Source organism: Culex pipiens, chromosome 3 (assembly GCF_016801865.2).
Source record: "Culex pipiens pallens isolate TS chromosome 3, TS_CPP_V2, whole genome shotgun sequence".
Taxonomy (NCBI): Eukaryota; Metazoa; Arthropoda; class Insecta; order Diptera; family Culicidae; genus Culex; species Culex pipiens.
In genome coordinates this window covers 83,303,418-83,315,798 of record NC_068939.1, presented here as the reverse complement: position 1 = coordinate 83,315,798, position 12,381 = coordinate 83,303,418, and the positions used below count along the sequence as shown (strand labels likewise).

The 12,381-nt window shown below is 34.1% G+C and overlaps 1 protein-coding gene across 5 annotated transcripts in view; it reads left to right on the top strand.

The window, feature by feature from the left end:
• Nucleotides 1–12,381, top strand: part of LOC120423185 (GTP cyclohydrolase 1) — a 49,014-nt gene that overhangs the window by 16,998 nt on the left and 19,635 nt on the right. For 2 of the 5 annotated variants that reach the window (XM_039586885.2, XM_039586884.2), the window contains exon 2: nucleotides 5,329–5,824. The exons of 1 other annotated variant lie outside the window; for it this stretch is intronic. In XM_039586885.2, the coding sequence (XP_039442819.1) occupies nucleotides 5,425–5,824 (400 nt within the window). In that variant the 5' untranslated portion in view covers nucleotides 5,329–5,424. Of the gene's footprint in view, nucleotides 1–5,132; nucleotides 5,825–12,381 lie in introns of those variants that run through there. 2 more of the 5 variants (XM_039586883.2, XM_039586886.2) reach the window with 2 other exon arrangements.

Below are 12,381 nucleotides of genomic sequence, written 5' to 3'. Positions count from 1 at the left end.
ACGTTGATTCATCGATTATCAGCATTGGTAAAAAGTGAATTAATGCCAAATAGTGAATAAATGTCGTAAATAGTGAATTAACTTCAAAGCATTCCAGTGTTAATTTAGTACTGAATTAGAACTTACTTGGGCAGAATATTAGACTTTTTTAAAAACCTAGCTTCACAAGCTGAAAATTGTTCCTTGAGCTATTTTACGACTCTCGGCCAAATATGATGTTTGTATTGGGTAAATTATCCGCCAACTCACACGAAATTGTGAAAAGTTGCCCTTCGATTTACGTGAAATTTTGTCTTCAGCGGTAATTATTGTCTCTGATCACGAATCCAAGCTCCTTTTTTCGATATGTCATGATGGTGGGGCGGTACGACCCCCTCTATTTTTGAACATGCCAAAAATACGTAATATTCAATAATTTGCAGCTTGAAATGGTGATGAGATGGAACTTAGGAGTCAAAAGAATTTTAATGTTAAATTTGGACGCCCAATTTGATGGCATACTCAAAACTCCGAAAAAAAATCATCGAAAGAAATACAAAAAAAAAATTTTTGTTACTCAACTGTAAAATTCTTTGGCATATGTAATTTTATAGGAAATTTAATGTTCTATTTGAACCTGCAATAACCAAGAAGGATATTTTTGCATTTAAAATAAAGATATTAATTTTAATATTTCGTGTTTTTCTTACTTTGCTGAGTTATTTTTTAAGAGTGTAACCAGGGCTGCGGAGTCGGGTCATATTTCAAACGACTCCGACTCCGACTCCGACTCCGGCTTTCTCAGATTAGCTGACTCCGACTCCGACTCCGGCTCCGGCTTTGAACAAATGGTTGGCTCCGACTCCGACTCCGACTCCGGCCTACCAACTCTAGCCGACTCCGACTCCGACTCCGACTCCGACTCCAGCTTTCAACAAATGGTTGGCTCCGACTCCGACTCCACATGTTTTTAAATGTTTCAAAAGTTAGTTAACTATTATTAGTTAATTATCTTTAAAACATTGATAAATAGGATTATTTAAATACTCTCTAAGTGTCATGTTTTTTTCAAAAAAAAAAAAAAGTTAAGTAAAAGTAAAGTAAAGTAAAAACGGAAAAAAGTTTCTAGGTTACAAGTTTTATACGTTATGGAAACAGAAATCAAAAAATTTCTTCAGTTTTAGAGGCATTTTGAGAAGAACAGTTTTGTAAGTAAATTTAGATTTACTTGCTTAACCTTAAATTTGAAAATATTTTTTTCAAGGCTAATAAAGTTAAATATTAAATTGTTATTTTTGAATGGATAACTAAAAGAAATCTGGTCATAATGATCTATTGAACATTAAAATTCAATTTGCTCACTTTCAGGCTGACATTTGTAAGAAGCACAGTGACAGGCACCTTGTTTTTTAAATGACAATTTTAAACGAAACTTTTTTTTTGTTTTGTTTTATAGATGTACATGGACATCACGCCATGGCTGAAGGAGATTATTATTGCAAATCAATGTATCTAAACAATTTCTTCGTGGAAAGGACGCTTAAGATGTCCTTTTCAAATATATGTGACATGGAAAATATTTTAACCTGGAAATTTTTAATTTATTTTGATTTTAAAATTTTATATTCATTAAAAAGGAGGTGCACGATACTTTGTGAATCTTCACCTAAAACGAAGCTTTATGGATGATCTTGCGCCTCCATCAAAATATATGAAAAAACTTAAAATATAATAAAAAACAAATATCCACAAGTAAAATATTTTCTAGGTCATTTTTTAAGGTACATTGATTTGCAATGATTATCACCTTCCGTCATATTGGCGTAAGACATACAGATGAGAAAATTCGTACCAGTTGATAATGTTTTGATTCTGTGTTTTTTATTTATAATATTTGAAAAATAAATCAAAATAGTTTAACTAAAATCAACATCAACATCAACATCAACATCAACATCAACAATTAATGATTATTTCAAATTTGTTGAAACTTCTTTTGACATTTTTTGTTAGTTTCAATTATTTTAAATGCAACACTTTGATTTTCTTGTACTCAGTTATAAACAAAATGCGAGATTGTTATAATCGTTGATTATTTGTTACAAAAGTTAAACTGTCAGTGACTCTTTTTCGATCTGCAAAAACAGTGATTACTATTTATAATCTTTTTATGTACCTCGTAATTTTTTCCTAAAAATTGATTTAACTTAAACCTCTAAGACATTCGTTATCTGGGTAAAAGATGACTTTGTTTGTACTTTTTTCAGAAACAACTGGATGAAATTTGGTCAAATTTGAATTGAAAGGGAACATAAATATAGTCTGACTACATAACCAATATTTTTTTATTATTTTTTGAATTATGATACTACATACTTGGGTAAGAGGTTATCATTTAGTGATTATAGTGTAATAACACAATTAGAGCTTTTCAATCACAATAAAAAGCTTCAAATACATAATGGCATCTGATAAGTCAATTAAAAATATAAGTTGTTTTGTAAATTAAGCTGTTATATAGGAAATACTGAACAATAAAAAAAACATATTTTTTGTTGAATTTAAGATAACTCCGGCTCCGACTCCGACTCCGGGTTATCAGAAATCTTCGGCTCCGACTCCGACTCCGACTCCAGCTCATAAAATTTAGCCGACTCCGGCTCCGACTCCGACTCCAGCTGTTCGAGTTTTGACGACTCCGACTCCGACTCCGACTCCAGGTCCCCAAAAAGACCCGACTCCACCGACTCCGGCTCCGACTCCGACTCCGACTCCACAGCCCTGAGTGTAACAATGTTGTACAAAGTTGTAGAGCAGACAATTACAAAAATATTGTAATATAAAGGTCACCCGCGACAGACACGAAAGGCGGAGCAAAGAAAAACAAAAAAAGTAAATAACTTTTTCAAAACTTTTTTTCGTAAAATCGCGATAGCTCATGATGGTTACAAGCAACCCCCTTATGTTTATATACCAAAATTTGTGTTATTGTCTGTAACTTTGCAGAACATTGTTACACTCTTGAAAAATAACCCTGCAAAGTTAGTAAAAAAACTCGAAATAAATATTAAAATGATAATTTTTGTTCTAGATGAAAAAATACTCCTCTCGGTTATTGCAGATGAGCAATTTTCAGAGATTTCGTTCATTCGTTTTTTTTTGTATTTTTTAATCCGGCTGAAACATTTTTAGATCCTTCGGTATGCCCAAAGAAGCATCATTAAGTTGTCTATATAATTTTCCATACAAATTTGGCAACTGTCCATACAAAAATGATATGTGAAAATTCAAAAAACTGTATCTTTTGAAGGAATTTTTTGATCGATTTGGTGTCTTCGGCAAAGTTGTAGGTATGGATATGGACTACACTGAAAAAAAAAATGATGCACGGTAAAAATTTTTTTTGGTGATTTTTAATTTCACTTTTTGTCACTAAAACTTGATTTGCAAAAAACACTATTTTGAATTTATTTTTTTTTTTTTTTATATGTTTTAGAGCACATAAAATGCCATCTTTTCAGAAATTTACAGAATGGGCAAAAAATCTTTGACCGAGTTATGATTTTTTGAATCAATACAATTTTTTTTCAAAAAATCGAAATATTGGATATAATGTAATCGCAAATTTTTTTCAATTTATTTTTCGATGTAAAATTGAATTTGCAATCAAAAAGTACTGCAGTGAAACTTTTATAAATTGTACCGTTTTCAAGTTATAATCATTTTTATGTAACTTTTTTTCAAAATAGTCGCAGTTATTGATTTTTGAAAAATAGTGCCCATGTTTGCCCACTTTTGAAAAAAATATTTTTGAAGAGCTGAGAAAATTCTATATATTTTGCATTTTTGGACTTTGTTGATACGACCCTAAGTTGCTGAAATATTGCCATGCAAAGGTTTAAAAACAAGAAAATTGATGTTTTCCGAGTCTCACCCAAAAAATACAAAAATTAAAGTTAAAGAAAATAGACTGATTCCGTAGAGAACTGCTCAGATACAAAAAGTACATTAAATTTCCCATAAAATGTGTGTCTAAACATTAAATCGAGTAACAAATTTTGCAGAATAACTATTTTTGTAATTTAAAATTAAAAAAAAAGATAAATTTCAGTACGCCACTCATAAATTTCAGTACGCCCCTCAGTCACGAGATATCGAAAAATGGAGCTCGGATTTGTGATTCGGGGCAAAAGTTACCCCCCTAGGGCGTTTGAGAATGCTTTTATTATTCTATACCAATTTTTTTCCAAACTTAGTATGATTTCAAGCCATTTTGTTTTAATATATTTCTTTTTTTCTGTCATTTAAAATAGATAGGGTCCCGCAAATCAAGGACCTAATCTATTATAAAAATCTGCCCTGCTGCTGAAAAAATTGAAAACATGATCAAAATATGTAAAGAAACCCGTTACGAGTTGAGTCCGGTATGTTTAATCATTTAAAAAAAAATTCTATAGTGGTAACGCTTCCGCCTCGTAAGCGGTAGATTGAAGTTCAAAAAAATAAAAAAAGTTTAAAAATTGAATTTACAGGCCATGGTTTCAACATTTGAATGAAAAAAGTGTTCAGTTGTTTTGCAATCATTAGTTTCCAAAATATCTAAATACTGACGAAAATTTTATTTTTTGAGAAAAAGAAAGTTTTTGCGGTGCTGTGCATTGAAATTTCATAAAAAAATCAAAATATTTTTAATCCAGCCCAAACATGCTAAATATGATTAGTTGATTTAACTTCTATTTTCATTAAAACTTGAATATTTTTGAAAAAATATTTTTTTTGCCCCCCTGATTTTTCGGACAAATTTTGAAGGGGGGGGGGGGCAACATAAAATTGGAAAAATATTTGCAACGGCCTAAATTTAAAAACAAGAAAGATTTTTTATTTGTACGAGCATCTGAGCACCATATTTTGTTTAATAAAATTGAGGCTGCAAAGTTTAGATGGTTAAAAATAACCATTACACAGCTAATTGCTTAGAATTTATGGTTTGTACAACAAACAGATTAATCATGACTCGAGTAATCCATCACAAACAATCAAACATAGCCTTTTTCAAACTCAATTCGAGAACCACTCCATTCCTACAAGTACAATCTCCTCTGCTTGTCTATGAAACGATCAACTTCCACTCACTTTACCCGACAATCGATCGATCGTGAGTTCGCCCGGCTTCGTCCCACAGTGCACTCTCAGCCATGCTTCGGTTATCACCCTGCGCTGATCTCCTGAACTGAGTCCCTCCTGGCTTGTTCTGTGTCTACGTCCAGCCTTCGCGACAACAACAGTTCGCCGCTCCTCTTCGTAACGATTAGATTGTCACTACCCCGTTTTTTGTGTTTTTGTCCATAGCTCATCGGTTCCTCGTGTCGCTCGTGACTCTAAAGTTGAAAAGTGAAAGTGTTTTGTTCTATTGCTCGGGTATTGTGTAATTCTGCTTCCGCTACGATGAACCAAAGTCGTTACGAGATCTCGGATGACGCCGACGTGCTGAACCAGGAGATTGACGACACCAACTTCCCGCGGAGCAACTCCAGCCTCGGCAACGGTTCCGTCAGCAGTCTGAACGGATTCGGCGGTGGGACTACGGCCTTTGCGGCCCGCCGACGATCCAGCAGTCTGCGCAAGACCGAGTCGGAATCGTTCGACGATGAGTCCGGTCAGCAGCAGCCGCCGGAAGCCAACGGGACGGGGGAGACCAACGGAACAGCGACGGATAATACCGCTACGGCGGCAGGTCCCGGGGTGAACCGGGCTGAACCGGCTCCGCTGAGGACCACCAGCTTCTCAGGTGAGGTGTTTGACAACGGATCCGTCCCGAACACTCCGCGCACGATTCTTACACCAGGTATTCCAAGTTTGCACAAATAGGCTTTTATGGATGTTGTTTCCTGTGATATTTTTAGTTCATGAACCTTCTAGAAGTAAAACCCTGATGGTTTGACACTTTCAACTAACAAAACAAAAACAGTCAAATCATCAGAGTTTAACTGTACTGTTTGTACCATTAATGCATTGCAAGACTTGTTGTTCATGTATATTTGAGATCGCTTGGCTGCACCTTTCGACGTTTATTTGTACACATAAGTCCATCCGGACCCATCAAGCAAAGCAGGAATAACAAATAATAATCAGCAAAAAAAGTGGCTCGATGTGTTAAAGCTCACTGGATTTCACAACTGACTGTATCACTTCGAGCATGAAAATTCTTAACTTTTTCGTTGTTTCGTTTTGTTTCGTTCCGGTTCCTTCACTCCAAAAGTAAAGGTTATCGAATCAATTATTTGGTTGGCCGAGGGAGATACCTGTTTCAATGGTTGTCATGGTTTGGCTCTGAAACAGGTTGGGAAGTAAGGAGAATATTTTACCATTTTTTAAAAAGTCAACTCACACAAGTCATTAAAATTAAGCTTATTGAAACTTTCATCATTATTTGCCTGAGCTCAAATTTAGACTGGGGCTTCCCTGGGCTTATAAGGAAAATTAGTTTAGGTCCAAAAAATCTAGCTTCATTTGAAAAAGTCGTATGAACCATTAAATTGCCGTTTTGACTGTGTCTGGACCAAAGAGCATATGTCTGAAAATATTGTTATCGGAATTCTCGGGAAATATTTTCAGATATATATTTAAAAAAAAAAAAAATCTATGTTTTACGCGGCCGCGATCGACTAGCGAAAAGCGAAAAGACTATCGAAACGAGAAAAAAATAACTCTTACAGCTAAAACTGCGATAACCAATTTTTTTTTTGTATTTTAAAGACGAAACTGGAACTGCTTATTTGATTTTTATTATTTCCATTTTCTGCCAAGTGAAAAACTATAACATAGTAAAAAAAATTAATAAAGGCATTAAAATTGAGAAAATTTGCTAGAACTTGTGCGCAAAACTGGTCTAAATAATAAAAATCACGTATTAGACCAGTTTTGATAAAGCTGTTCCTTTTGCCAGGAGCAAGATAGCACCATACTTTCTTCAGGAAGGTTTAGCAAGTTTTCTCAATTTGGTTCCATTGTTTCAATTTTTCAATTAGCAAAAAAAAATTAATTGCAAAAACTAATTAACATTCCAACTCCCAAGCCCTCAAAAAGTTGGAACGGTAAATTCAACTCGCTGAATCTCGGGCATAACTCAAGCAATCGGGACGACCCTATTTCCAGTGCTTTGTAGGGATGTCTAGATGATCCTAGAACTTTGCAGAACTAAATTTGATCAAATGTGTAATTTTTGCGATCAAAAACATCGCTCCAACTTTTTTATTCGCGTGTAAAAAAGAATTCGCCGAAAATTCCGCGGAGACTGTCGTTTTAAAAAAGTTGGAACGATGTTTTCGGACGCAGAAGGTACAGATTTGTTCAAATCAAATTCTGCAAAAATTTTAGGATCATCTAGACATTCTTACAAACCACTGAAAACAAGAATCGACCTAATTGGTCGAGTTATGCCCAAAAACCAACGAGTTGAATTCACCATTTCAACTTTTTTGGGAGGCTTGGGCGTCCGAGTAAGTTGGAAATTAGCCCGGGTAAAAAATAAATTAAATTTAGCCACCACGTGGCAGGAGGGTATCTCCAAATTTAACTTCAAAATTACGTTTAGCGTTTTTTAAGTGTTTTTTCACAAACATCTGACTATTTAATGTGTTATTATATCATTGACAAAATCACTTTAAAGCCAAAATTGGATATACCCTCCTGCCTAGTGGTGGCTGATTGTCATGTAGCGTCCACTGATCGAGGCAGGCTTCTTTCTGTGATTTGATTTTTCGCTGTAAATTTTGCTGGGACCATGAGAATTTCGGCGACGCCGAAATGGATCTGCTTCTAGACAAGACCGGAGGCCTCAGATCGTCTTGCACCCTTCAGAGGAATTGTTCCCCAGGCCGTCCCCTTGAACCCAACGGTTTGCCAAATCGTTAAATTTCAACGACAGGCTTATACAGAGCAATGTACCCAATTGTTCTAGTTTTACGGGTTAATTCCCATTTAAACTTGTTTCTGGTATCGGAAAGCCAGTTTTCAACCAAATGGGCTGAAATTTGGGCTGGGCTTTCGGGCAGTCTCAAATACTTTTTGATTTGACCATTTTTTTTTTTTTTGCCCGGGCTATTGGGCATTCGTTGGGCGTTCCAGGGTTAACAAAAATTTTGGTTTTTCCATACAAATTCCCATACAAAATTGAAATGCTTTGCGGACAGCCAATTACTAACAAATTTTAAGGATTGTTTTGGGGCCTAATTTCAATCAAAAAATAGATGTTCTTATTGAATTTGAAAAAAAATTGAAGATTTTTTGGGCTGGGATTTTCTGATCGCTTTGGTGTCTTCGGCAAAAGTGTAGGTTATTAATATGATTTCTCAGAAAGAAAAAGTTACACGAAAATAAATTTGGACATCATTTTTAAGGCTCTACAAGGAATGATTCCCGATCGGCCATTTGACGGCAATGTTTGTTTTAGAAAAACATTCAAATCTTGATTCAAAATGTTTTAATCCAAAATGGGTTTCTTTGTGTTGTTTGTAGAAGCATTTTACATATGGGTAATTCTCCGCCAACTCACACAGCAGTTGCCTCCGACCCCTCTTCGATTTGCGTGAAACTTTGTCCTAAGGGGTAACTTTTGTCCCTGATCACGAATCCGAGGTCCGTTTTTTGATATCTCGTGACGGAGGGGTGGTACGACCCCTTCCATTTTTGAACATGCGAAAAATGAGGTGTTTTTCAAAAAATGCAGCCTAAAACGGTGAAGAGATAGAAATTTGTTGTCAAAGGGACTTTTATGTACAGTATGTAAAAAAAGTATTTACACCCCTTGGGCACTATGCACATTTTGTGATGAAACATGTAAACAATTTAATGTTGACATAAACCTAGTACTACGTTTTGTTCAGAAACTCATGCCGAACATTTTGCTGCAAAAAGCTCATGAAAAGATGTTTTCTATAAAAAGTTATATAACAAATACTATTACAAAAATAAAAAAAGTGCAAAAAAAGTTTGTACACCTTTCGAAAAATTAACATAAATAAAGTTATTTGTTGACAAATCACCATAAATCCAGTCTCCCAACTCCAAATAGGCATCCTTGACTGATTAAAAAAATAATTTGGATTGAATATAAAGTTTACTAATTACTTAGTATAAAAGTTTATATAACTCTGGAAATTCTATATAAAACTTATCTAAACTTAATTTTGCAAACTTTCAATTTAACTAAATGTCAATATATTACCATAGAATTGCTAAATAAACATTCTGGAGTGGGTATAACACCGTTTTGGGGGTCTTTGTATTTCGATAGAAACGTTGTTATGGTTTCGTTTGAGCAATCTGCCAAAAATGTATGGAATTTCGTAATTTTTGTTCTCGTGGCTCAAACTTACTTTTTGCCCAGGTATTTAAAAACGTGGGTTTTATAGAAAACCTAGATGTATGGGTATCAAAAGATCGGAAATTTTATGCCCTTTCCGATGCCACATAGGTTGACTTGTGAATTGTGGACCGGTTCGGATGCCGGCGGATTTTCCGACGACGTAATTCCGGGTTGGTACGAAATTCCAACGAAAAATCTATTCTAGCGATACAAAGACCCCCAAAACGGTGTTATACCCACTCCAGAATGTTTATTTAGCAATTCTATGGTAATATATTGACATTTAGTTAAATTGAAAGTTTGCAAAATTAAGTTTAGATAAGTTTTATATAGAATTTCCAGAGTTATATAAACTTTTATACTAAGTAATTAGTAAACTTTATATTCAATCCAAATTATTTTTTTAATCAGTCAAGGATGCCTATTTGGAGTTGGGAGACTGGATTTATGGTGATTTGTCAACAAATAACTTTATTTATGTTAATTTTTCGAAAGGTGTACAAACTTTTTTTGCACTTTTTTTATTTTTGTAATAGTATTTGTTATATAACTTTTTATAGAAAACATCTTTTCATGAGCTTTTTGCAGCAAAATGTTCGGCATGAGTTTCTGAACAAAACGTAGTACTAGGTTTATGTCAACATTAAATTGTTTACATGTTTCATCACATGTGCATAGTGCCCAAGGGGTGTAAATACTTTTTTTACATACTGTAAATTTAGACGCCCGATTTGATGGCATACTCAGAATTCCGAAAAAACGTATTTTTCATCGAAAAAAACACTAAAAATGTTTAAAAAATTCTCCCATTTTCCGTTACTCGACTGTAAAAAAATTTAGAACATGTCATTTTATAAGAAATTTAATGTTCTTTTCGAATCTACATTGACCCAGAAGGGTCATTTTTTATTTAGAACAAACATTTTCATTTTAAAATTTCGTGTTTTTTCTAACTTTGCAGGATTATTTTTTAGAGTGTAACAATGTTCTACAAAGTTGTAGAGCAAACAATTACAAAAAAAATGATGTATAGACATAAGGGGTTTGCTTATAAACATCACGAGTTATCGCGATTTTACGAAAAAAAGTTTTCAAAAAGTTACTTTTTGTGTTTCTCTTTGTTTCGTCGTCCGTGTCTGTCGCGGGTGACGATGAACGGCCATGATCAACGACGACCAACATTTTCAAAACTTTTTTTCGTAAAATCGCGATAACTCGTGATGTTTTTAAACAAACCCCTTATGTTTATACATCAAAATTTGTAATTGTCTGCTCTACAACTTTGTAGAACATTGTTACACTCCAAAAAATAATCCTGCAAAGTTAGAAAAAACACGAAATTTTAAAATGAAAATTTTTGTTCTAAATGAAAAAATGACCCTTCTGGGTCAATGTAGATTCGAAAAGAACATTAAATTTCCCATAAAATGACATGTTCCAATTTTTTTTACAGTCGAGTAACGGTAAATGGGAGAATTTTTTTTAACATTTTTGGTGTTTTTTTCGATGAAAACTACGTTTTTTCGGAATTCAGAGTAAGCCATAAAATCGGGCGTCTAATTTTACATAAAAATCCCTTTGACACCAAATTTCTATCTCATCACCGTTTCAGGCTGCAAATTATAAAAAAAAACACCTTTTTTTTCGCATGTTCAAAAATTTAAGGGGTCGTACCACCCCTCCGTCACGAGATATCAAAAAACGGACCTCGGATTCGTGATCAGGGACAAAAGTTACCCCTTAGGACAAAGTTTCACGCAAATCGAAGAGGGGTCGGGGCAACTTTTCCCGATTTCGTGTGAGTTGGTAGAGAATTACCCATATAGTATTTATTTTCTTCATTTCAATTTATTATTTTGAACCCTGAATTCAGAACCATCTTTGACAGTTATTGCCCCAAAAGTGGGAGACGACCTTAAAGCAAAATCAAATTTGCAATTGAATAGAAATTCACAATTTGTTTGATAAAATGTACCGTTTTCAAGTTATAGCTACTTTTAAAATGAATTTCTCTAAGTGTCACCTAATTATCCTGTAATTTTCAACTGACGATATCTCCGAAACTATTGGTCTATAAATGAATTTTGCTTTAAAACTGAGTTTCAGTATTTTGTTATCAACATTTTCGATATTTTCAAAATGACACGATTTTTACAAAAATTCATATCTCCTAAACCAGATTTTGTACCACTATGGCTCATTTTGGATTTTTCTACCCTAAAATATTAAAAAAGCATTTAAAAAATTATAAAATTTACAAAAATCTCATTTTGGGAATTTAACCATTAGTGATGAAAAGTTAAATTAAAAAATAGTTTTTTTTTTCATGTATTTCATGTCCTGATCACAACCACGGGATTGAAATTCGTCTGAAAAACCTGTATTATTTTCTCCTTCAAAACGGTGGCGCCGCGTGGTGGTAGCTGCCTTGTTTATTACACTGTGAAATTATCCATGGCTAGTCCAAGGAACCAAAAAGTGACAACAGAAATGTCCGTCCAAAAGGGGTGCCGCAAAAAAACTTATTATTTTTAACAAATGTTCGAACAAATCAATTTTCAATGTGATTTTTAATATGAAAGATTTCATTTTTATTATGATCCAATAATTGCAATGTGCTTTAAATGCGTTTTCTTACCTCAAAAGCCAAAAATATTGACCAAATATGGTCTGCAAGCCATCGAATTGGAAAAGAGTTTTTTCATAAATCTGCTCCTTTCGTTGTCCCGTCACGAAAAGAAATGGCTGGCAAAAACTCAAATTGCAACCAATTCGTTCAGTTCAAGGAGCAAAAGATTCGTTTTTTAATTTGTGATAATGTGTAGAAGAGCAAAAGTTTTTAAAAATCAAACTGGCAAAACTGTAGCGATTTTGGTAGTGTGCCTTTTAAAAGTCCAGTTTTACGATGTTGTCCCGTCACGCTACATTTTTATTTCAGGGGAATTACAGGTACTATGGTTCATGCGACATGACATTTCTTTGTAGGAAAATAATTATCTTTCCAAATATGTAATCACATTGGGGGGTTTCTTCTT